The sequence below is a fragment of the Pyrus communis genome, chromosome 4 (assembly GCF_963583255.1).
Source record: "Pyrus communis chromosome 4, drPyrComm1.1, whole genome shotgun sequence".
In the NCBI taxonomy this organism is placed as follows: domain Eukaryota; kingdom Viridiplantae; phylum Streptophyta; class Magnoliopsida; order Rosales; family Rosaceae; genus Pyrus; species Pyrus communis.
The window spans coordinates 15429472-15456442 of NC_084806.1; the positions used below are offsets into that span (position 1 = coordinate 15429472).

At 39.2% G+C, this 26971-nt stretch overlaps 1 protein-coding gene across 2 annotated transcripts; it reads left to right on the plus strand.

The window, feature by feature from the left end:
• Window positions 1-5771: 5771 nt before the first annotated feature.
• On the plus strand, window positions 5772-10991 carry LOC137731715 (protein NPGR2-like). Of its 2 annotated transcripts, none has more exons than XM_068470905.1 (6): window positions 5772-6062; window positions 6585-6868; window positions 8051-8303; window positions 8676-9892; window positions 10207-10360; window positions 10594-10991. In XM_068470905.1, exons 2-6 carry the CDS (start codon window positions 6605-6607, stop codon window positions 10908-10910), a joined length of 2205 nt encoding a protein of 734 aa, XP_068327006.1. In that variant the 5' UTR covers window positions 5772-6062; window positions 6585-6604; the 3' UTR covers window positions 10911-10991. The 2 variants fall into 2 exon arrangements, with proteins under 2 accessions (XP_068327006.1, XP_068327007.1); XM_068470906.1 differs by having other exon boundaries at window positions 6695-6868.
• The last annotated feature ends 15980 nt before the right edge of the window (window positions 10992-26971 follow it).

The following is a 26971-nucleotide window of genomic DNA, read 5'->3' on the forward strand; positions in this document are numbered from 1 at the left end:
CATTGTATACATGCTACGCAGTCGATAAGCTTCATTTCTGCCAAAGCGCGGAGTGATCTACACTAATTCCTAAAGTGTTATGATACTTGCTACGCAACTCACGGAGTTGGTTACATAAAGTATGTTGTGATGCAGGCCACATTGCTCAAAGGATAAAAGAAAGCCAATGTTAACAGCCAAATGGTCACACAGACTCGTTTGCTTCTGTAAGTAAGGAATCCGGCTGCCGACCCTATGGCTAACAACTTTGCAAAAAGTTTTATATCTACACTAACGACTACATAGGCTAAGTGGGCATGTTTGCTTATAGAAAAGTAGCACGCTTGCCACTAGTCTAAAGGTCAAAGGTTAAGGCATGACCAAAAGAAGTGAAGATGAAGAAAAGCGAAGGAATCAAGTTTATTAAATTTCTAGCAAAATTAATAAACAACTAGCAAAAGCCGAATGAGTTTAAGCAAAGTAAAAAGCAACAAGGAAAATAAAGAAAATCCTAAAGACTACTTAGAAGACTACTCTTCAACAACTTAGACATCACATGGCTACTCGGTCGACACCTTCAGCAGTCATGATGCTTTCAGCAATGGCATCATCCGGCGCTTCACCTCTGGCTGTCCTAGCCTGGGTACCAACTTCTCCGACTACTTCACCAATGAAAGCCTTAAAAGTAAAGGCAAGCAAGTCTTCTGGAGAAATAGAGAAGGTCTTGAAGTCTTTCCCAGCAAACTCAAAGTCAAATGACATACCAAAGAGATAATCTACATAACCTAACTTGTAGAAATCGGCATAACTCTGAGCAAGCAAAGCCTCGACCCTAGCCTTCTCACCCTTCAACTGCTCGTTTTCCTCAAGCAAACAAGCACGGACGCGCTGCAGCACCTCCACTTCCTTCTTCAGACTTTCGTTGATCTTCAAAGCACCTTGGAGCTCCAACACTTGAGGTTCAAGCCTATCGATGATCTTCTTGAAGTGGATCACTTGGTTATAAGCAACAATCAACTCTTCGTCTTTTGCATAAGCAGCGAAACGAAACTCAGAAATGGCTCGCTCAAGATCTTGAATCTGAGGTATGTAACAACTAATCTCCTTCTGTGCACTTTCATACTTAACTTGGATCGCATTAAGCCTAGTCTTCAAATCAACGATCTCTTGGCAAACAATCTCAAGCTGCAGAGAAGTGGGGATAGAGATATTAAACCCCATCAAAACAGTAAGCTCAGATTCCAACTTTTTGATTTTCTCGGTCGAGGAATAGGCTTTGGCTGTCATAGTCTTTGCCATCCCCTTGGTATCCTGTTGGTCAAGGAGCATAAACTCGGCTGCAGAATCGTTGTTTTCTGCATCATAACAAGCAGAGTAATCTTCCTATACTCGGTCGTATGCTTCCTAAAAGAACTTGGGTAAACAACCCTTTTAACGGCATCAACAAGCTTGGCACACGCGTCTATATCTTCAAGTAGATATGGTTTCAAGAACGCACAAATCTTAGCAGCCTCTCTAGAAACAGGCTTAGTGGATTTCTCACAACTGCCTATGCAAGCAACCTCTTTTTTCTCAGCATGCGAATAAATCTCAGCAGCGAGGGGAGTGGGTTTTGGCACCACGTTAGCAGTAGAGTCCACCTTATCGTTCTTCATAGTAGTAAGTCTCTCCAAATGTGAACTTGACTTAGGCCCTGACAGACGTTTTGGCATAAATTTTAGTATAAGAGGCATGACAGAACCTCCACACTGAGCAATCCTAGTAGCAGCCAACGCCTCAGCCTTAATTCACTTTATCTCCTCTTTCGGGGGCATCCCGCCTTTCTCCCGATGAAGAGGACTAAGTAGCCAACGCCACTCACGGTACTTAGAAGAGATATCTGGGGCAATATACACTTTCTTCATATCTGGAAAAGTCTTAGGAATCGAGCCGAATTCTGAATCTACAAGAACAAATGAGGATAATCAATAAATCAGAAAGTTGTTCAGCGAAAGTACAAAGCAGCCTAGAGACTAAGCAGTCTACTTACTGATGATGAAAACCATCGAAACACGCAACTCAGGGGAATAATCATACTCCCACTCTTCACTTATCTCCAAAGTCTCATTGGCTTAATCAAGACCTCCTTTGCTCGAATGATCGAAGAGACTATAACGGGATTGCAGCTACCTAACTCCTTTAATGTGGCCTATGTCGAAGAAGTAAAAAAATTCATTGATGGTCAAGTCTAAGTCGAAGAATTGGCTTAGATTGAAGAACCCCACCATCACACGAATCGCATTCAGAGAACATTGAGTGGGGGCACACTTCATGGAGCAAAGTATTTCTTGGAAAAAACGCGACATAGGGAAAGTGAATCCCAACACAAAGTAGTAGGGGTGAAACTTGATGGCTCTTCAAGCCCCGCTACATGGCTCATGGCTGCTACTTCCTTGACACGCTTCACATGAACCCCCGACTAAATGGCATGCCTATATGCCTCAAGAAAGTTTATAAACGAGTCATCAGAGCAAATTTTGAAGTGAGCAGCCTTGAAGTAGCCCACCTTACTCAAGGACCCATCTTGATGATACAACGGCAGTACACCATCATCACCCTTATGGCTTGAAGAAGACATGCTTGAAGAAACCCTACCAAGACTCGAGGAAAATTCATTAGATGGCTGCGAAAAAAAAAAAAAAAAGAAAAAAAAAAAAAGCATGCTAGGCCCACGACCCAAGATTGCAGGAGCCTAGCAAGCAATGCCAAGCCTTACAGCCTGGACCGTATCTCTCATCTCGGCCCAAGTCAGCAATAAGGGGGCAGGCACCCCAGCGCACCCCTTAGCCCATTCAAACAGGCCAAGCCCAACAACTCTCGACCTCACTTTCTCCCATTAACACACGGGCCCAAGCCCATTAAAAAAAAAAGAATAAAGAAAAACAAAACAAGGCCTAAGCCTCCTCAGTTTAGTCCACCAGTCTGGCCCGTGCCAGAGCCCAGCGCCTCAGTGCCCATCAGTGTAGTCCAAGCCGAGCCTCACCTGGCCCAGCCAGCCACCATCGCGCCAAGTAGCACCACAACAGCAACCTTGCTAAGGCTCCTCAACCAATTTTTGACACATTCTCGACCCACGTCGAGCCAAATTTCGAGCCTCGAGGCTCCCAAAAATTAAGAAGACAAGGAAAAATCAACTTTTTCTCACCTTAGTGCAGCGTGAAGACAAAGAAAGCAACGAAAGACAGTCATTTGCACATGCAAGTGTAGGAGATTGCTAGGGGAGGGGGAACAAATATCCTCTATTGCTAGGGGAGGAGGAACAAATATCCTCTAGCTTTCTCCTTTTGTAGGGTAGAATAAATTGCTCTATGAAATTGATTTAATAATCTACTTAAGGTAGAATTAAATAGACTTTAGAAGTAATTTATTTCCTTTCCTAGAAGGATCTAATTTCCAATTAAAGAGGGAATCTACATCAAAATAGGAAGTAATGCTCTGTTTCCTAAAACAAGAGAAGATCTCTACATCTGCTGCCCTTTCTTACAATCATCCCAACAGGCGTGTGGCCATTTGTGGAGCCAAAATAATCAAGAAAATTATGGAGGTGATATGTGGATTTTTGGGTGAAAATGACAAAATTATCCTTGAGGCACACCGGGATTCCCACACACATACAATAGACAACAATGGCTCAATCAAGGTCAAAGGTGATTAAAATGGTATTCTTTTAAAACCCTCTCATCACTCCTCATCAAATCCTCACCCACAAGGTAACTCCCAATTATTCATTTCAAATTGGGATTAATTACCAAATTAATTGCAAGATATTATTTGACGTAATATCTTGCAATTAGGGCCAAATTTCTACCATAAGTGGCTGATACCGATTTCTCTAAATAAGGCCGGCCATACACTTATATATAGCCCCACATTTCTCCAAAAACCTACGTTGATTCCCTTCCTAAAATTCTCTAAACACTTTCTCTCTCAAATTCTAACTTTGGCATCGGAGACTCTTCGACCAAAGCTCCCCCCCCCTCTATTAGTCATGGGCGTGTGAGGCTCTTGGCCTTAATCTTAGGTGTTAATTGTTTTGCAGGTGCATTTTCGTTCAAGGAGAAGAAGGCAGAAATTTGCATCCACAATGGAGTCAAGTTTTGGAAAGACCTTTGGGTGTTGAATGATCCTTTAATTAATTTTGTTGATGCTAATAAATTTCCCAAAGATGACTTTCCAATCTCTTCTTTTCTTTGGGACAGTTGGTGGGACGTCTGTAAGCTAAGATCTGCTCTTTTAGAAAACTAGGTCAAAAACATAATCAGTTGGCCTGCTAGGACTATTGGTGCTGGAGAGGACAAACTTATATAGAAATGCACTTCAAATGGTACTTTCACCGTAAATACGACCTATAATGTGTTAATGATTGTGAAAGAAGGCTTGTTTTTTATTGGTTTGAGATTTGGACTCTCAAAATCCCCCCAAACTTAAATTCTTCATCTGGCTCATTGGTCAAGGTAAGTTTCTTACTAATGAGCAAAGAACCAAATGAAACTTAACTGTGGATTCCTCTTGCAACCTTTGTTCTTGGCCTTTGCAGACCATCACACATTTTCTAAGGGAATGTAGCAGAGCTAAATGCATTCGGGATATTCTACGGATTCCTTCTCAATTGTGCAATACTTTTAATTTGCACTTGAAAGCCTGGTTGATGGCTAACGTGACGTCCAAGTTATTGTGGTCTGACAAAATAACATGGAATTGTTTGTTTGTCTTTACTTGCTGGTATATCTGGAAATGGAGGAAGCACCAAGTTTTTGATGTGGATTTCTCCCTCCCTAGTGATCTTAGAAAGGTTACTATTGGAGCTGCATCTAAATGGATGGATTCTCTTCTAAAAATTGATAAATCACCTTCTCAGATGCATGTTATGTTGAAGTGGGTGCCTCCTATTTTTGGTTGGCACAAGTTGAATGTGGATGGCTCTAGAAAAATGGTTTCGAACAACATTGGTGCTGGAGGAATTCTCTGTGACCACAATGGTGATTGCTTGGAAGGTTTCTCTATTAATCTAAGGCAAGGGTAGATTATAAAAGCTGAAGTTTGGGGTTTGTATTTCGGACTTCAGCTTGCTATTGAAAAAGGCATATCTAAGTTATTCACCGAGATGGACTCTTCCTCTGCTGTATTACTGTTGAACCAGGCGGTGCAAGATACCTTTCACCCTTTGCTACCCTTCTGAAGAGTTGCAAGGATTTGATGAAGAGAATTGAGCATTGTGAACTAAAGCATATTTTTAGGGAAGTGAACAATGTTGCGGATTAGCTAGCCAAATGAGCTACAATTTGGACCTTGGGTTGTATTGTTTTCATTTTCCACCCTAATAGCTTATGCAACATCTAACGGATGATCTTGTAAGCACCCTTATGGGCCGCTTTATTGTTATTAATGCTATGTATTAGATCGTTTGGAACTTCATCCCCTCTATTCACCAAAAAAAAAAAAATTAAATAAATAAATAAAGGCCAAAATGCATGACCGAGGGGTCTGGAACTTCATCCCCTCTATTCACCAAAAAAAAGAAAAAAAAAAAAAAAAAAAAAGGGGCCAAAATGCATGACAGACCGAGGGTGAAATTCGTGATTACAGTCAACCTTTATCTTGTTGCTGGGGCCGGCGGTTAGACAACACATAAGTGAAAAAAGGGGATTAATTTTTCAAAGTGGGCCCAGGACAATCCTTTCGAGTGGAATTGCCTGGCGCTCTTAAAATTAATTAATTAATTGATTATTTGTTTTCGTGTGATTATACAGGTGCCCGGAGTCTTCCCTCTGTTCACACCTTTGAATTGAAGGGGTTAGCATTCGTAATTATGCCCCAAACTTGAGCAGCTCCGGAAACACAACGGTTTAGCAATTTCTCAAGCAACCCACAAAAAAAAGAGAGAAAAAAAGGACACTTTGGCTGCTTTGGATTCTTGGGGAGGAAAAGTCCAAGCGACCCCTTTCTTTGGATGAATTGGAGGAGAGAGAGGGGGATGCATCATGCATGGGGAAATTGTTGATGGCTTGTGGGCTCAGGCAATGCTTTTTGCTGCTAGCCAAAAGGTGCTTTTCTTGGAAGCTGCTTTTGATCTCAGCTATTCTTCTCTCATGCTGTGATGGGTTTTTCCCACTCTTCAACTTTTATGTTCCAGAAATCGTTGTGTTTTCTCGTGCTGTGGTGTTTTTTGTGCTGAATTGAAACTTGGGTTCTGAATATTTCTGGGTTTTTCTCTTAAATTTCCTTGCTTTCAATGTTTTATGAGCTAGTTGGATGATTAATGTTTGCAACTGATGGATGTTGGTGATTCTGTGAAAGTGGGTTTCCTGAATATTGCTGAATCTTCCATATGTAGGGAAAGGTTTGGAATTTTGAATTATGGGAATTTAGGAGTTGATAGTAAAAAATGTGTTTATACCTTCAATGGGTGTGTTTCTGGTCATGATCTATGAGTATATGAAGTGTAAACCTACTGAGAGCTCTGTCATGTATGTTCATTGAAAAGCTGTGATTTTTTTTTCCTAATTTGTTTCCGGTATTCTTTTTTTTTTTTTTTTTTTTTTTGGTTAATGTTAATTCGGAAATAGTTCGATTGGAATGATCCGGTATGAGAACTAAGAATTGGATGAGTAAGAGAAGATTCAGCATTAAAGGGAGGTTGGAAAAAATGCTAAAGTGTATACGTTCCGCTGAGCAGTTAAGGTTAGATGAAGTTCCTCATTCATCCGACTCCCTTGCTACTCGGGACTACTCAGCTAGTGGCGGCACTGGCTACTCATCGCGGACGGGTGAGGTAGAAACAAAGGTGGATAACAGCAATATCGAAGAAGCTGAGTCGTCTCTGCGAGAGAGTGGTTATTTGAACTATGAGGTTGGTTGCATCTGAATTTGACATACCTATTACTTCCTTGTTGGCTTTTGTTTTAAGTTTAATTCCTTGTTTGTCAGCCTTTATCTATTAAGTTCAACAACTTGAACAAATCTGAACATTTTCGTAGAATGGAATTAAGTTGCACATTTTGTGCAGCTGCAAATGCTATGAATGATTATGTTTTGTGGTTAGTTCTGCCCTTATAGTCCTGAAAATTTATACCAGGATCGTGTCAAAACTTATGTTGTGTGACTGTTTCTTTGAGTTTATCCTTCAAATTGTTAATTTGTTTGTGTTAGCTGTTACTATATGGTATATAGTGGTATATAACCTAAATTAATTCATTAGTTAGAAGGTTTTTTAGCCAAAATGGCCCCTGCGATTGGCATAACAACTCACTTTAGTGCCTAAGATTTAAAATTGATAGAAGTGGTCGCTGAGATTGTCCACCGAAATCAATCATTTTGGTCATTCCGTGAAAAATCTCCGTTAAATTAAGGGTATTTTTGTCAAATCAACCCCTCCACTTTCTTTTTCACCCTTCAGCCCATTTCCCTCCGCCAAAATCAGCAACGTAGTGGTTTTTTTAGGGAAATGAGAGAAAAGGGTGAAAAAGCAAGTGGAGGGGTTGATTTGACAAAAATACCCTCAATTTAACGGAGATTTTTCACGGAACGACCAAAGTGATTGACGGTGGACAAATTCAAAGACCATTTCTATCGATTTTAAATCTCAGGGACCAAAGCGAGGAGTTATGCCAATCTTAGGGACCATTTTGGCTACAAAACCTTTTTTTATAACCATCTCTTCTGTGAAAATAAATAGATCCTATAAATGCAGTTAGTAATTCAAGTACGTAACGCCAATTTTGACAAAATCCTGAGTGCCATTGTTTGCCATTTGGATGAAATTGGAAAGTTTGTTTGACAAATTAGTTTTGGATAATCATTGTCATGGGACACTGAAGTCCAACCAGGCTTAATTTCTTGTAGGAGTGGAATTTGGTCAATTACTCCACTGATAGAATCCAAACTTTCTTAAATAGGAGAGTCTTCAGATTTCACAAAATGACCTCATATCAAATCATCTGCACGGTTACACTTATATGATGCTGCAGTTTGCTTTGAATATTCAGTCGTATCCATATAATTCCAAAAGCTAAGAGACCTGTGTATTTAATAGGAAGCAAGAGCTCTATTAGGAAGGCTTGAGTATCAGAAAGGTAACACAGAAGCTGCTCTTCATGTATTTGAAGGAATTGACATTGCTGGTGTGATTCCCAAGATGAAAGTCTCCATTTCTCGAAGATGCGAGACCAACAGACGCCGTTCTCAAAGCGATTCTGTCCCACCCATGTCAATGCATGCTGTTAGTTTACTCCTTGAAGCTATTTTTCTCAAAGCAAAGTCGTTGCAGGGCCTTGGAAGGTTTGGAGGTATCCTTCCATCTCTTGTTCACTTTCCTGTTCCTGTTTGTCTTATATATGTTCATACTTTTGCAACTTTCTTGCGTCTTGTCTGTGATATGTTTTCACATCATGAGCTTTGAATGCTCCCTGGATCATTTAGTTTTCGTCTGCAACTATAGAACTTTATAAAGAATATAACTTTTGTCGATCACACAATTAAAGTTTGAACCAAAACGGAAATTCATGCATGTGTGTTTGATACATTAAGCTGCATAGGTTGGCCGCTTCTGCTGTGCTTTCTAGTCGTAAAATTATGAATGTGTAAGATTATTAAGATACTACACTTTATCATTTATAAATTCTGTAGAGCTAATTTTACTTGCTTACCTAATTTTGCAGAAGCTGCTCAATCTTGCAAACTTATTTTGGACACTGTTGAATCTGCATTACCAGATGGCTTGCCCGAAAACTTTGCTTCAGATTGTAAATTACAAGAGACTGTAGGTAAAGCTGTTGAGTTACTTCCAGAATTGTGGATACTTGCTGGGGCTCCCCAAGAAGCTATCTTATCATACCGGCAGGCTCTCCTCTATCGTTGGAATCTTGACATTGAACTTGCTTCAAAGATGGAAAAAGAATTTGCAGTTTTTCTCCTGTACAGTGGTTGTGATGCAAACCCTCCAAATCTCCGTTCACAGATGGAAAGCTCTTTTGTGCCAAGAAACAATATAGAAGAGGCTATTCTGCTGTTGTTGGTTCTACTAGGAAAATTTGGTGCTGGAACAATTGAATGGGACCCATCAATCCTTGATCATCTTTCTTTTGCCTTGTCCGTTTCAGGGAAAGTGAGGGCCCTAGCCCATCAGGTTGAAGAATTGATTCCTGGAATTATGGGAAGACAAGAAAGATTTTGCACTCTAGCTCTTTGTTACTATGGTGAAGGTGAGGACTTGGTTGCTTTGAATCTTTTGAAAAATATTTTAAATAATCGAGAGAACACAGACTGCATTCTGGAGTTGTTACTGGCTTCGAAGATTTGCAGTGAAAATTTGGTTTGCATTGAGGATGGGACCAAATACGCATACAAGGCACTGTCAGATTTGGATGGAAAATGCAGCCAAATGTCGACTATCGCAAATTGCCTACTTGGTCTTTCCCTGTCAGCTAAATCCAGATCAGTCACTTCCGATTCTGAAAGGATTTTGAAGCAGTCTGAAGCAATACAAGCACTACAAACTGCTGATAAAATTACGAAAGATAGGAATCCTTACATTTTATTTCACCTTTGTCTAGAACTTGCTGAGCAAAGGAAGTTGGATATTGCACTTTATTATGCAAATCAGCTATTAAAACTTGAGGCTGGGTCCAGTGTAAAATCATATGCTCTTTTGGCACGAATATTGTCAGCTCAAAAACGGTTCATTGATGCTGAGACTGTAATCAATGCTGCTCTAGATCAGACGGGGAAGTGGGATCAAGGAGAACTGTTGCGAACTAAAGCAAAACTACATATTGCACAAGGCCAGCTGAAGAATGCCATAGAAACATACACCCATCTTCTGGCTGTTCTTCAAGTTCGGACTAAAAACTTAGGTGTTGACAAGAGGCTTTTAAAGGTAAATGGTGGTAATTCATTGTGATCCATTTACTATATTTGAAATGTGTCTTCACTGTATTGCTGGCAAATCTTTTCTTACTTGTAGCCAAGTTTTGCATTATTTCGTAACACTAGTGGATCATAAACTTCATGTATTTCCAAATATTGATTTGACAATATTTTAGTGTTATAATGCATAACCATTATTTGTTATTTGAGATGTTTAAGGAATATGCTATTAAAGTTTATCCTGAGTACCCAATTAATATTTACAGAAAACTGTTTTTAGGTAGCAAATTTTAGGATATATTATGTCTCTTTATACATTTACAGAGTAGGAGAAACCATAATAGAAGTTTGGAAATGGAGACGTGGCACGACTTGGCCAATTTATATACAAGCTTGTCCCACTGGCGGGATGCTGAGGTCTGCCTTTCAAAATCCCAGAGCATCAATCCTCATTCTGCTTCCAGATGGCATTCTACAGGTATATTTCTGTAGCTATATTTGTTTATATGAAACACTGGAATTCATTGGATTCTTATATTGATGGCATGATTACTTTTTATTACGCATTTGTCTCCTTAGCAGAAAATCTCAAAAGAGTAAAAAGCCATAGCTTGTTACTTTTGGGAGGAAAGTACTCAAGTTTGTTGCGAAATCTGTCTTTCATAATCCTTCACTGTGGACCTTCTTGTAAAACTTTGGTTATTTTGCTAGGTTTCCTCTATGAAGCTAAGGGTCTCCAGCAAGAAGCTTTGGAATCTTTCAGGAAGGCATTAGATTTCGAACCTACCCACGTCCCAAGCTTGATATCCGCTGCCTGTATTCTAAGACAGTTCGGTGGCCAATCTTTACCAGTCGCCAGAAGCTTTCTCATGGATGCGCTACGACTTGACAGAGGAAACCCTTGTGCTTGGTACAATCTCGGGCTGCTGTACAAAGCTGATGCGAGGGCATCAACGCTAGAAACAGCCGAGTGCTTTGAGGCAGCAGCCTTTTTTGAAGAACATGCTCCGATCGAACCCTTTCGATGACCACCTCTACTTGTTGCACCTTCGAAACTATGTATGATAGAATCAGAAAGTGGTTTGTAATATATATATATATATATATATATATATATATATATATATATATTTTTTTTTTTTTTGAAATTATACAACAAGGTGAATGCATAGAAAAGGAAAAATGTTGGTATCCTTGTTTCATCTGCTTCGCTTGAAAATATATCTGTGAAAGTTTGTTTGTTTATTTATTTATTCTCCTATTATTTACCCAAACAGGATGGTTTAATTTTGACATTAATCTAAGCATTTGTGTATGTGATAACATTTCTTTGAGTTGGCGCTATTGCTTCCCTTGCTGCTTTGGCAAGTACCGTTATATCGTAGTACTAGTCATTATTCTGGTGCAAGGGTTAATAACAATTTGCTATCATAAACTTCGTTCTCTGAACTGTTTTCGTTTCATGTTTAATGGTTTAGGTTCGCGTTTCTTTTTCTCAACCCTTACATGTTGGCATTTCTCTCTCCTTCTGCAAAACGACTTAAACGACTTACCATTTTTTTAGAAAAACTTACATATTGTTGAAAAGTCTCATGGGCAATGAATGCCCACAGTTTCATTTGTGAAAGTCTTCTGCATGGCAAAGTTTTCAATGCCCATGCAAAGTGAAAGAGATTGTATAGTCAGACGAAATTTCATAAATTTCAAGATGCATTAACTGCATCAGTTTGGAGTTGCTCTATAAATAGAGCACTCCGCATGTAACAGAAAAGATAAGAAGAAAGAAAATTAGAGAAAAATATCAGTAACATCATTTATTCCTCTGTCTTTTATTTGTTATCTGCCTGTGCTATAGTTTTTGTGTGGCATTTTACATCTACCTTGCACCTACCACTAAAAAGGTTATCTCTCAAACTTTAACCCTTTTTATAACACGTTATCAGCACGAGTCTCTAAATATAATTATTTTCTCATCTCTCTTCGCCGAACGAACGAAAGAAAGAAAAAATGTTTCCTTTAAGGTTTTTACTGTTCATCTTCTTCCTCTGCCTCAACTGCGCCGTGTACCCTCGCGACGAATTGTTTGCTCCATGCCTGCTCTTAGTTCTCCAACTAACGGTTACATACATCTTTGATTACTTGTTTGGTGTAGAGATTGATTACTAACCCAGTATTTATTTATGTTAATTCTACTGCAATCCAAGATGGTGCGGTACAATCGCCCATCTTGAACTGCAAATTTATTCTTACTGCGATCCAAGACGGTGCGGTATCATCGCCTATCTTGGACTGCAGATTTAATTTTACTGCAATTTTTAGGTGGAGCGGTATAATCACCCACCCTACCCTGCATATTTGAATTTACCTGCTGTTTAATTTCATTGCAATTTTATGTGGTGCGGTATAATCGCCCACGCTGCTTTACATATTTAATTTTCCTGTTACTTGAGTGGTGCGGAATAATCGCTCATTCTATATTACATTATTTCAATGAGAATGGTGCGGTACGATTGCCCTCCTCATTCACCCTGAAAATCTCGAGCCAGAAGTTTCGAGTGCTTATCATTTTGACCTGAAGATCAAAATGAAAAATTTGTAAGAACCAGAAGTTCTAACATCATATTCTTCCAGGAATACATATTATTGCAAGTTCTTACACATCTCATTTTCTTTCAGAAAAGAAAATGGCGAACTTGGCGAAGCTTGAATTTGCTGCCCTGGATATTACTGGGAAGAATTACCTGACCTGGGTACTGGATACCAAGATCCATCTGGAAGCAGGGAATCTTGGAGATACCATCAGGGAAGAGAGCAACTCATCCTCTCAAGATCGGGCAAAGGCCATGATTTTCATTCGCCGCCATCTTGATGAGGCGCTAAAGAGCGAGTACTTAACGGTTGAAGATCCGTTAGCTCTCTGGAATGCCTTGAGAAACAGATACAATCACCAGACAACGGTGATTCTTCCAAGGGCCCGCTATGAGTGGACTCGTCTGAGGATTCAAGACTTCAAGTCAGTGGCAGAATACAATTCTGCATTGTTCAGAATTACCTCTCAGATGAAGCTCTGTGGGGATATTATTACTGAGGAGCATATGCTGGAAAAGACTCTCAGCACATTTCATGCCTCCAACGTGCTCCTGCAGCAGCAGTATAGAGCGCGAGGCTACACTGAGTACAACCAGCTGATATCTGTGCTCTTAGTAGCTGAACAGAATGATGAGCTCCTGATGAAAAACCATCATTCCCGACCTACTGGATCTGCACCATTCCTAGAAGTGAATGTTGTTTCCCTCGAAGTGAACGCCACATCCTCTGGTGGTGATAATCATAAACGAGGACGTGGCCACAAGCGAGGTCGATGGAATAGGAAAGGCAAAAACCATGGAGTTCAGTTTCACAACCAGGTTCCGAGACATAATTCAGGCCCGAGCTTCAAAAATGCGAATCGCCACAAAGGCAAAGCTCATATGAACAATGCTCCTAGAAACTCTGAAGGAGCCTGCCATAGGTGTGGTGGCAATGGGCATTGGGCGCGTACTTGTCGTACCCCAAAACATCTAGTGGATCTGTATCAAGCCTCCCTCAAGGAGAAGGGTGTCGAGACCAACTTTCTCGACTAGGCTAGACCAATGGATATACCTGATCCAGTGTTCGACTTATCAGGGCAGTTGAACACAACTCATCTAGATGTTCCAGACTTTATTGTGGAAAGGGGAAATGAAGTATACCGGTCCGATTGAATCATTGATGTACTTTTATTATGCTGAACTTGTAGTATTTTCAGATTCAATAAAAGTGGCATGTAAATTTCTTGTTATAACTTACTTTTAACTCTGATTCTCTTACTCAGAGAGCATGGATAAAAATTGTGGTTATTCTCAGAACATGAGAAATGGCGGAGATATTTGTCTTGCAGACAGTGCAACCACACATACAATACTTCGTGATTGAAAGTATTTCTCAAGCTTAAGACTTACAAGAGTAGGGGTAACAACAATATCAGGACCTTCAGATGTAATTCAAGGTTCAGGGCAAGCCCAGATTATGTTACCAAATGGAACAATATTGTCCATACAGAATGCATTGTATGCTACTCGATCTACTCGAAATTTGTTGAGTTTCAAAGACATACGTCTAAATGGATACCACATTGAAACAAAAAGTGCAGAAAATGTGGAGTATCTATGCATTACCTCCAATGATACCCAGAAGCGTATATTGGAGAAGTTGCGTGGTATGTCGAGTGGATTGTATTATACATACATAAGGACAATTGAATCACATACTGTCATGAACCAGAAGTTCATTGATTCAAAGGTTTACATGTTTTGGCATGACCGTCTGGGTTATCCAGGATCTACCATGATGCGTAGGATCATTACTAACTCTAATGGACATCCATTAGTGAGCAGACACATTGCTGCCTTAAATGATAACCCTTGCAAAGCTTGTTCTCAAGGGAAGTTGGTAATTAGACCATCACAACTAAAGGTTGATGCTGAATCCCCATCATTTCTGCAAAGAATTCAAGGGGATATTTGTGGGCCTATTCAACCATCATGTGGACCATTTCGATATTTTATGGTTTTGGTTGATGCATCTATCCGATGGTCACATGTTTGTCTTTTGTTTACTCGGAATGTAGCCTTTGCGAGACTTATTGCTCAAATAATTAAGTTACAAGCGCAGTTCCCAGATTATCCCATTAAGTCAATCCGACTTGATAATGCTGGTGAATTTGCGTCTCAAACCTTTGATGATTATTGCATGACATTAGGCATTGATGTTGAACACCATGTTCCTCATGTCCATACTCAAAATGGTTTAGCAGAAGCATTGATCAAGCGGCTTCAGTTAATAGCTCGCACTCTGCTTATGAAAACCAAATTGCCAGTTTCTGCATGGGGACATGCCATCTTACATGCTGCATCATTGGTTCGATTGAGACCTACAGCCAACCATCAATACTCTTCAGTACAACTCGTGTTTGGATATCAGCCAAACATTTCCCATTTACGAGTTTTTGGTTGTGCTGTTTATGTGCCTATTGCACCGCCGCAACGCACTAAAATGGGACCTCAGCGTAGACTGGGAATTTACGTGGGTTTAGATTCACCATCTATCATTAGATATTTGGAACCCTTGACAGGTGATATGTTTATAGCTCGTTTTGCTGATTGTCACTTTGATGAGACAATTTTCCCGTCGTTAGGGGGAGAAAAGACCGTTCCAGAAGAATGGAAAGAGCTGACATGGGTTGTTCCCACCTTGTCTCATTTTGATCCTCGCAGCATTCAATGTGAAAATGAAGTGAGAAGGATCGTTCATCTTCAAAGCATTGCCAATCAAATGCCAGATGCATTTAATGATGCTATGAAAGTGACAAAATCACATATACCAGCTGCAAATGCACCTGCAAGAATTGATGTCCCTGTTGGACAAAATAAAGTGGCAGCGAATGATTCATCTAGTGCACGCCTGAAGCGTGGTAGACCCCCAGGTTCAAAAGATTCAGCCCCTCGAAAGAGAAAGTCAAGGGCACAACTGAATCCAAATGAAGTCATTCAGGAAGAGAAAATGAATGATACATCCACAATTCATAATTCTAGACTTCCAGAAAAAGAAAATGTCCTTGATGAGACATCTGTCCCTGAAGAGACAGAAGTACATGAAAGCAAAGAAATCTTCATAAATTATGCATGTACAAATGAATTGTGGGATCAGAATGAAATAATCATTGATGATATGTTTGCATTTGCAGTAGCCACTGAAATCATCTTAAGTGATGATATTGAGCCCCGCTCTGTTGATGAATGCAAACAAAGACAGGATTGGCCTAAGTGGAAAGATGCAATCCAGGCAGAATTAAATTCCTTGGAAAAGCGGAATGTTTTTGGACCAGTAGTCCAAACCCCGCCTAGTGTAAACCCTGTGGGTTACAAATGGGTATTCACAAGGAAACGCAATGAGAAAAATGAGATCGCAAGATACAAAGCACGACTCGTTGCACAAGGTTTTTCTCAAAGACCTGGAATTAATTATGAGGAGACATACTCTCCTGTAATGGACGCAATTACGTTCCGTTACTTAATAAGTTTAGTGGTTTCAGAAAGACTTGACATGCGACTTATGGATGTCATCACTGCGTATCTATATGGAGAATTAGATACTGACATCTATATGAAAGTCCCAGAAGGACTTAAGCTGCCTGAAACAAGTAATAAACCACGAGGTATGCTCTCGATCAAATTGAGACGATCATTGTATGGTCTGAAGCAATCTGGACGAATGTGGTATAATCGTCTCAGTGAGTATTTGATCAAAGAAGGGTATATCAACAATGTTATTTGCCCTTGTGTGTTCATTAAGAAATCCAATTCTGGATTCGCTATAGTGGCAGTATATGTTGATGATATGAATCTAGTTGGGACTCCTGAAGAGCTCAATAAAACTACTGAATATCTGAAAAGCGAATTTGAAATGAAAGACCTTGGGAAAACAAAATATTGTCTCGGCCTGCAGATCGAGCATTGTGCTAGTGGAATTTTGGTCCACCAATCAGCTTACATTGAAAAAATTCTGAAGCGATTTGGTATGGACAAGGCTTATCCACTAAGCACCCCAATGGTCGTTCGTTCTTTGGACATTAAGAAAGATCCATTTCGTCCAAAAGAATATGATGAGCTGGTCCTTGGTCCAGAAGTACCATATCTGAGTGCAGTAGGTGCTTTGTTGTATTTAGCACAATGTACTAGACTAGGTATAGCTTTTTCAGTTAACTTGTTAGCGAGGTATAGCTTTGCTCCAACAATTCGCCATTGGAAGGGTATCAAAGATGTATTGCGATACCTTCGTGGGACAACAGACATGGGTCTCTTCTACTCAAAGAACTCCACAGATGACCAGGTCCTTGTTGGATATGCAGATGCTGGCTTCCTCTCTGATCCGCATAAAGCCCGCTCACAAACTGGATATGTGTTTAAGAATGGAGATACAGCAATCTCATGGCGCTCAACCAAGCAAACATTAGTTGCTACATCTTCAAATCATTCAGAAATATTTGCTTTACATGAAGCAAGTCGTGAATGTTCTTGGTTAAGATCAATGATCCATCATATTCGGAATTCATGTGGTCTAACTTCGAAGACAGACAATCCAACTGTCATCCATGAAGATAATGCAGCCTGTGTTGCCCAAATGAATGAAGGATTCATCAAGGGCGATAAGAGTAAACACATATCTCCAAAGTTTTTCAGTGCACGTGAGCTTCAAAAGGCTAAAGTTATTGAAGTCAGACAAATCCGTTCAAATGAAAATCTGGCAGACTTGTTCACCAAATCTCTACCAAAGTGCACATTTCAGAAGTTAGTGCAAGGCATCGGATTACGTCGACTTACCAAACAGCTAAATTTGGAGAATGCGGAATCAGGGGGAGCATCCCTGATACATGCTTGTTGTACTCTTTTTCCTTCGATTAGGATTTTTCCCACTGGGTTTTTCCTATCAAGGTTTTAACGAGGCAACATAAGCATACTTGACACTATATCAACGATCCAGGAAAAGTTGTACTCTTTTTCCTTCGCTATGATATTTTCCCACTGGGTTTTTCCAAGTAAGGTTTTAACGAGGCAACTCATGTTGATATGTGGGCATCCAAGGGGGAGTGTTGAAAAGTCTCATGGGCAATGAATGCCCACAGTTTCATTTGTGAAAGTCTTCTGCATGGCAAAGTTTTCAATGCCCATGCAAAGTGAAAGAGATTGTATAGTCAGACGAAATTTCATACATTTCAAGATGCATTAACTGCATCAGTTTGGAGTTGCTCTATAAATAGAGCACTCCGCATGTAACAGAAAAGATAAGAAGAAATAAAACTAGAGAAAAATATCAGTAACATCATTTATTCCTCTGCCTTTTATTTGTTATCTGCCTGTGCTATAGTTTTTGTGTGGCATTTTACATCTACCTTGCACCTACCACTAAAAAGGTTATCTCTCAAACTTTAACCCTTTTATAACACATATAAAAATATTATTGTTTTTGAAAAACGACACATTCAGGTCAATCGGTTTCATGTAAATCTTTCCACATACAAGCATAATAATAGTTCCAAATCTCTTCATCACGTGGTTTTTAATTTCTGTTTTTAATTTATTTTTTATTGTTTCCTAATTTCTCTTCATCATAAGTATTTTTTTGAATTTTTAACTAATGAAATAAAGGGAAATTTGAGTTATTTAAAAAGGATAAAGTTTGGAGCTTGTATATGGGTTTTGTTTAATTAGGGTTCCTAAGGTAGTTTGATAGCTGACTAGGTGTTTTGAGTTTTTGGGATTAAGATTCAATTTTAGGGTTTACTAGAAAATGTGCCCGCGCGTTGCCGCGGGACTTGAATGCATAACCTCGAACTGTATGAATAAGATACATTTTACCTTAATGAAGAGAGAGATAAATGAGTGAATGCGGCAGTTGATACGTACTTATTACATCAATTACTATGACTAAATGACGCGTCAATTCCATCATTATGCAATAAAAAAACATAGGGCTAACGAATATGATCAATCATTCTAACATTCTTCCTAGGTTATCCAATCTAAACGACAAAAATGGCTAATTTTGTTGACCAATTAACCGGATTAGCTAACACTTCCTAAAGAGATATTCTTCATGCTTCACATCTCTTAGCTGGAGTTGTAATAGAATTCTAGCATAGTATCCCAAATGCTATTGAATTGGATGACGAAAATGCCGAATTTCTAAATAGCTCATCATATGCTTGACAATTATCGAGCTAAGTAATTACCAATCACATATTTAAAATCTAGGCACAAAAGCTTTAGAAAAAAAATAAAAAATCCATATAACTAAATTAGCTTTGAATATGCTATCAGGGCACATGATTATATACCTAAAAATGGCAACAAACCAGCTTCTTCCTCCAACAACCCGACTTTCTGAAATTTCCAAAGAAAATAAATCCATTAGCAATTGAGAGAAATTTGAGATATATACTAATGCAGGAAGAACATTTGTGATGTGCAAATAGAAAATGATCATGCTCTCCAACCTAATGCAGGAAAAACATTTGAATTCTTCCATGATATCCATGTTTTGCACATTTAATTATTTATATACCAATTGAGAATAACAATTTAAAGCTCCCACCCACCCCTTCTCCCCCACTCGAAAAATTCACCTAAAAACCACAACAATCACCACAGTATAAGAATCCAGATTACATTTTTCAAAAAAAAAAGAATCAGCCTTCAATTATTAGCCTAAATATTGATTTGCAAACACAACGTAGCAAAAGAGTTGTTCAATAGCTCATTTTGGATTACAGGAAGTCCATTCCAAGAACTGAAAGCATAAATGAAAATATTCAAAAACCAACTTTTTTGGGAAACCAATGGTTCTAGTCTTGTGATTTTTTGATTCATTTAGTGAGAACCAAATTAATCTAAGGTGACAAAATATATATCATGTAGGTTAGGCACATGTTTTAGCAGTTGACAAAAAAACAATGTAATGCCTGAATTTAGATGTAGCAAAAAACAATGCTAGGCAGAGCTTTTCTACAGCTGAATAATTGATTTCAGGTGAGTTAAGATTTTGGCTAAGATAAAAGATGGCATGTTCACGGCCGATATAGTTGCCTTGTGCGAGAAGGCAATCGATGGACTCTTTGGCCGTCAAAATGTATAGCTTAAGAGGTTTACTATGTCGAGGCGGTACAAGGACGAGTGGGGTTGTAAAGGAAACCTTGATTTGTGTGAAAGTCGCTTGATGTTCTTCACGCCACTCAAACTTATCCGAATTCTTGAGTTTCAAAAGCGTAGAGAACGCCTTCATTTTTCCTGCTGAATTAGCTATGAAACGACGGAGAAAGTTTATCTGGCCGAGTAAAGACTAAAGTTGCTTTTTGGTCGTGGGGGGTGGAGCATCGATGATTGCACGAGCTTTGTTTTCGTCCACCTCTATGCCACAATGATGCACAAGGAAACCTAAGAAATTACCGACTGATACGCCGAAGGCACATTTGGCTGGGTTCATTTTAAGGCTATGCTAGCGCATACGAAGGAAAGCTTGCCGAAGGTCATCTAAATGGGTTTCGCGGCGTTTCAATTTGACGACTATGTCGTGATATATACCTCTATGATTATACCAATCAGGTCATGAAAGATGGTATTCATGACACATTGGTACGTGGCACCAGCGTTTTTAAGGCCGAATGGCATGACTACCTATTTGTATGTCCCGAGTGTCCCCGGACAAAGAAAGGCAGTTTTGTGAACATCAGCTTCGGCGATAAAGATCTGATTGTAGCTCGCATGGGCGTCCATGAAGGACAATATTTCATGATTGGTCTCGGCGTCAATTAACAAATCTGAAATTAGCATCGAATATTCATCTTTGGGGGTTTCCAAATTCAAATTATGAAAATTGATGCAAATGCGTAAAGCATCGCTTTTCTTTAACACTGGTACGATATTCACCAACCATTCAACGTATCGAGCTGTCCAAATAAATTCGGCTTTTAAAAGCTGAACTAGTTCGTCTTTTATGTCGAGTTGTACTTCGGTCAAGAATCACCGAAGGGGTTGGCGAAAAGGCTTACAACCAGCTTTGATGCGTAATTCATGCTCGACAAGGTTTCGATCTAGACCAGGCATCTCATGGTACCTCCAAGCAAAACAATCTTTAAACTTGTTGAGTAATTTACAAAGTTCAGTTTTCATGAATTAAGGTAACAATGCACTAACAAATAACGGTCGAGGGTCATCGGTCGTTCCAACATTTATTTCTTCTAATAGGCCTTTGACTTGGGGTCGACTATCTTCGAGCTCGACCGAGGTAGCTTGAACTTTATCAAGGGATAGGACGGGACCATTATCTCTTTCGGCGAGAAACTCCACGAGGTTTACACCCAAATTCGGCTGTTTGGAAATAGTATACCAGTGGGCCAGCAGTCGTTCCATAGTAGATAAAACCGCAGCCCAGTGTTTGGTGTGTTTGGTATCAAACATCGGGATCGATAATGAGGTTAGCCAACCCGAGTCTCACCGAATCCTGTTGAATAGTCTCGATGCCAACCTTGATGGCTTTTTGAACCAAAATCTGAGTTGCCATTCCTTCATCGTTGAGACTGTGCAAGGTGATATAGTCGACGTGGTCGTCATAATAACGTGCATGGATCATGTTAGCTTTGAATGGCTGACTATCGGCTAGATGAACCACGACCGATTTCTCGTCCCAAAATATGAAGACTTGATACAACAATGAAGGGATATAGCCTGTTTGATAAATTTAATCCCAACCAAGCAATGTGTTATATTCAATCTTCGAGTCGACGATGAAGAATGTAGTCATGTGATTGCAACCTGCGATATTGACTTCTAACGGAAGTTCCCCTTGGTCTGGGATTTGTCTCTGACGAAGCTACTCATGGTGACTCCTGATGGGAAAAGTTTGTTGTTAGAGCGACGTAGTGCTTTCATGATGAAGACGGGCATGATGTTGACCATTGCTCCGCAGTTAACGAAGATTTGGGAGACTGGATATCTTTCGATGTGAGCTGTGACATACAATAACTTTAAATGGTGAAGATTGGCTGAGGAAGAGCGGGGAAACAACTCGACAAGGGCTATTTTGAGTTTGTCTTCTTTGCTTACTTGCTCGTCTTCCTCCATGATGACGAGTCGACTTGCATTGCTTTTTCAGTAACCACATCACCATCCAAGAAATTTGGTTGGGACGTGGTTGGCTGAAATTCAGTCACTAGAATGTAGACCATGCTAATTTCCATGTTGTCAAGAACCGAATGGCCCATTAGGTTATGGTCGTCGTCTTCGGACTATCGAGCAAAGTATCCTACTTTGGAGTGTCATAAACCTGATCATTTTTCTTTTCAAGTAATTGTTCCTATGGTGCATCCAGCATTCCAGTTTCATTCTGATTGTTATCCCCGAGTTCGTTCGACATTGGAAACCGGTCTCATCCTTGGGACGCCTTACTGGCACGCTCCTGATAGGTAATTCGGGCATCTTTCGTGTTTAAGTAAACATCTAGCCGTACCACGTGTTCTTTCTCATCCGTCGTCAGGCCGAAAAGAAACACGGCTAAGAAAACTTCAAAATGGTATCGTAAATATTGGAGGTCTTCAAGGGAGAAAGGAAGCTCGGTAGTATCTATATTAGTATATGGGTCAACCTCGAAGCCAATAACTCAAGCTTCTCGTATATGCTGGAACTTGGCCTTCATTCCCGAATCAGTAGTCTTTTGAATAATTTGTTCGGCATCAGGGCAAGTTAGTGCCAGGTCGAGCACCTCTTGACACACCTTTGGTAAGCCATACAGGTCATTAACGGAATATTTCTTGTGAAATTTCTACATGTACTCCAAGGCTTCGCCGAGAAATGGGGGGTGTAGATTTCATCGGACCTTTATTAATGGCTCTTGTGAAGGCAATGGAGGAAGTTTGCTTTCCGCTTCCTTCTTGAGATGTTTGAAACGAGCCTTCATTTCCCCAGGCTAGAGAAGGAGTTTGATGCGCTTCTCAGACTATTTTATCGTGATCTCAAAATTATGATCGATCGCCTTCTTTCCGTGAAGTAATTTAGCCATGATTGTTGAAGGTTGTCGATCATCTTCGTTATCTGTTATTTCTTTCGGTTGCCATTTGGTAGCCAAGGTAGAATTGAGCTGCTTGTCGACGAGCCATGCAGTCTATTCATTGGCACCGGTGTTTCTACGATTTGGAAAATGCTATATACACGCCGGTAGGAGAATTGTAACTATACCACCTTTGGTTGCGTGGCTCGGGTGGCTTGAAGGTCTTTTGGCTCACAAAATAACTCAAGTTGCTAGAGTTACGCACATAATAGTCCTCGTTATAAAATGGTGTGTCGAAATCAAGGCGTCGTCTAACCAAAGGTTGCTCATCGATCCGTGTCTGAGGGTCGAGTCTATCGAAAACTCTCTAGCGTTGTTCTACGCCGAGCACCTTTTGAGGTGTTGTTGCGGCCGTAGGAGGCGGTTGTTTATAACCTGAGGTGGTTTCTCTTTTGGCTTGGTGAAGATGACATTTGCCTTACACTGGCCCATCCGCTTCTTCTGCGCTGAAGTCTGACATAAGCTCGACTACAGCTGGTCCTAAAAAATCTCTAGGCGGCTTGTTTAAAATAAATCAATCTTGAACGGTGGTCGAGAGTTCTACTTTGGGACGTGTTGCATTGGAACAAACTTGGCCTTTCCTTTGCCTTTGTCTTTAGGCAGATGAGCATGTACCACATTTATTGTTGTCGTAAGATATGGGTCGATATCGATGCCCATTTTCTTTTCTGGAAACTTGAGTTTATCATTGTCAATCCAGCTTTGGATGACGTCTCGAAATACGACGCAATTGTTTGTCTTGTGCTTGTTCAAGTTATGGTACTTGCAATACGTTTTTCCTTTCAATTCTTCAGCTTTGGGGATATTATGCCCAGGCCGAAGTTTGATAATTTTGGCAAGTAGCAGTTGATTGAAGATGGCATTGGCCCTAGTAATGTCGAAAGTATAAACTTTCACTGATTTGACAGGAGGCTCTTCAGGGGCCAAGCGAGTTTTGGCATCTTTGGGATTGGCATGAGCCCACGCCTTGCATATATATGGCTTGTCAATTATTATTTTGGCCGCGTCTATACTGGCATATTCTTCAGCTTCAGTCGACGCATAACTGACCGTGGGGTTTTTGTAAATTGTTCCTTTGGACGAGGACTTCGAAGCCTTCTTTTCGCAGAGTAAATAGTCGTATTGCTCAACATGTTGAGCTAATTTGTACATGTCACAGAAGAGTAATTTCTACAACATAATCCAGAGGAGTAATTTCTACAATACAAGAAGAGTAAATCACTTTTAAATGCTTTTAAGTCACCTTAAGATTTTTCTTGTTTTTCACTACTAAACTTGATTTATAATTTTTGGGTGCAGGTGGAAGATGATATGTTTTGGGTTGGAAACCTTTAAATTTTTTTTTTTTTATTAGAAGCCTTTACTTATTTTGATTTTGAACCGGATGTGTACTATGGTGAATATTTGTTCGACAACTTTGTTATTTTGGAGAGTAGGAAGCATTGAGATTACAGCCACTGGAAACAATAACTTTGCTCTTAATTATTTTTCCATATCTTTCTCGTTTTAAGATTAAGTGCGCCTGTCATTTGAGTAACGTATTGTCATGCAATATATCATAGTGAATAAAGAACATAAGGAGTAAAAGGTCAATGCATAAGAAATCATGTCAACCATATGATGAGTTGTATAAGATACCGTTTTGTCTCATTACAATTTACAACCACAGGCTCACTTGTACTTACAATAGCAAAAGGCTATTAACACTTTGTATGTCACTACAAAATTGTAGCATTTGATACAACAAATCCAATTCTATACATATAACCTAAAATGAACGGTAGTTATAACTGAAAGTAGTAATCTGAAGCAACCCAAAATCCAATTCAAGTTGTCTTTCATTCTTGCAATCTGACACCCCCAAAAAACATTAGAGAGAAAAGCTTAATCAAATGAAAACAAATCTCATAGAAGTTCTCTTTCAATCTGTGGACTTTATACCCGAAGGACATAAGGCACTTCCTGGAGTTTCATCAGATCTTGATAGACATTCTTTTAGTTCTTGGCACATACCAAAATCCCACTTAATCAAATACAATGAATTAGTAAAAACAAAGACACTTTAAGCCCAATTTGTTTAACTAGACTCATAAATTGCCAAAGTCTTACGAATCGATAAATAATAGAAAGGACACAAACCATAAAACAAAGCATTCAAGTCTTGCATATTGCGTTTGTAATTTTTTCAAGTACCTCTACCTTTTACTTTCTCTCTAGCTCTCTTTGTTAAATAGAAAACTAGTATTTCCCTAACATTTATAATACAAAAATTTTAGGTTTAAGAAGAAAACAAGAACAGAGATAGAGTTGGTGCCCCAATTAATTGAATAAGCAGAGCAATTACTCGACATGTAGCGATTGTAAAAAGAAAATGATCCAAATAAGCAAAAAAAAAAAATAAATAAATAAATAAAACCACCCACACACACACACAATCTAAGATGACCCACCCCAAAATTTACACAAGCTAGAATCCAAAAGGGTAAAATAAAATTAAGCAAGAAACGACAGTCAGATTCAAGCTTGCTTAAATCAAACCCCAAAATTCATGCAGGCTAGAATCCAAATAGGATTAAACAAAATTCAAGCAAAAAATTACAGTACTTGTAGCCTGAGATTTCTGATTTTTACAGTTTATGGATTTAATTTCAAGGAAAAAGAGATGAGATTCAAGGAAAAAGAGAGGCCGAGGGAATTTTATGTTTTGGTGGAAAAGAAAGATTGCAGTTTGTGGATTTGATTCAAGCGAAAACGGAGGCGGAAATGAGGTGGAATACGAGGGGCAGCAGTTATTGGTTTTGGCAAAGAACTAACGATGTTAGGGAAGATGAAAATCCAACTATTTCTTTTCATTTAATAATTATTATGCCACGTGTCATTTATTTATTGGTGGGTACTACTAGTTGTCAATGCCACGTGGTGGTAGTGTACCATCTAATAATTTCTTGGTGATGTCATAATTATTTTTCTAATTAGATTTGCATTTACAATTTTACCTTTCTATGTTTGAAAGATGAGTTTCTTTCTCCTTATTTCTCTTTTTTTTTTCTTCGGTGTGTCTCTCTCTTTCACTCCTCCTCCTTCTTCCTACTTTTCTCTTTCTCTCTCCTCCTCCTTCTTATTGTTCCTTCTCTCTCGTACTTCTTCATACTTCTCTTTCTCCCCTTCTTCTTCTTTGTGTTATACCTTAGATTTATGAGTGCTTTTTTTTTTTTAATGCACTATTCTTAAAATTATTGTTTAGTGCCACTTAAACCTTGCCTAAGCATTAGGCGGTTGGTCATCGCCTCGATTAACACTAGGCATTTGAAAATTAAGAAAGGGCGCGTAGACCTACTTAGGTGCTCACCAAGCCAACCTAGAAGCCCACCTAGACCCGCCTGTGTCACGACTATCACTTAGATAGAAAATAAATAACTTCCATGTTGCATTTTATTTTATTTTTTTCACTAGAATGTAAGAGATGTGGAGCAAAAAATAATCAAGAAAATTATGAAGGCGAAAAGTGGACTTTTGGGTAAAAAGACAAAATTACCCTTAAAGCACATCAAGATTCCCACGCGCATACAACGGACAATAACAGCTCAATCGGGGTCAAAGGTGATCAAAATGGTATTTATTCAAAACCCCATCATTACTCCTCATCAAATTATCACCCACAAGATTCCCACGCGCGTGAGGCTTTTGGCCTTGATCTTAAGTGTTATTTTTTTGTAGGTGCATAATACTTGGATGAACATTCATTATATGCTTGTTCCCTATGTTTTCAATATGTTCTAATACTTTATAATCTAGATAAATGTCATTCTACTTTGCGACTTATGTATTCCAATACAATTATGTATTTTTTAAATATATATTGGCACTTACTTATACGATATAGATAATTTACTTAGAACCATCTAGTCCGCCTAGGCTTTTGCCTAGACGCCTAGGCGCTAGACTCTAACCCACTGCTTAACTAGCACTCAACGTCTTTTAGATCCTTGATTTTATGAGAATGATTGAGATTTTCTATTTTTTAATTTTTTATTTTGTATTTTCTAAAAGTGTTTAATTTTGTGGTTTTGATATTTGGATAAATAAATTTTGAAAATGAACTTATAAAAATGTTAGAATTTAGTCATTAATCTTGCAAAAGTGCATAAATTCTAAAATAAATGTGGCAGAATTATTAGAATTTTAAAATTAATCTTATAAAATTACTAAAATTTTAAAACTGTCACAATATTTGATTTACAAAATATATTTCAAATAAATATTCTTTAAGAGCAGATCCACCCCACACTTTTTTGCCCAGCACCCTGTCCAATTAGCAGCCCAGCACCCAGTCCAAACCTTCTAGCCCGTGAAACAGCCTGGCACCCAGCCCACGCCAGGCAGCAGGCTAGCCCATTTCGGACAGACCCAA

What these genes read in the sequence shown, in the direction of transcription:
- LOC137731715 (XM_068470905.1), top strand. Translation starts at nt 6,605, where the DNA reads ATGAGAACTAAGAATTGGATGAGTAAGAGAAGATTCAGCATTAAAGGG. An exon ending in GTGGTTATTTGAACTATGAG is followed by an intron (nt 6,869 to 8,050) that starts GTTGGTTGCATC and finishes TGTATTTAATAG; the next exon opens with GAAGCAAGAGCTCTATTAGG. An exon ending in TTCCAGATGGCATTCTACAG is followed by an intron (nt 10,361 to 10,593) that starts GTATATTTCTGT and finishes TTATTTTGCTAG; the next exon opens with GTTTCCTCTATGAAGCTAAG.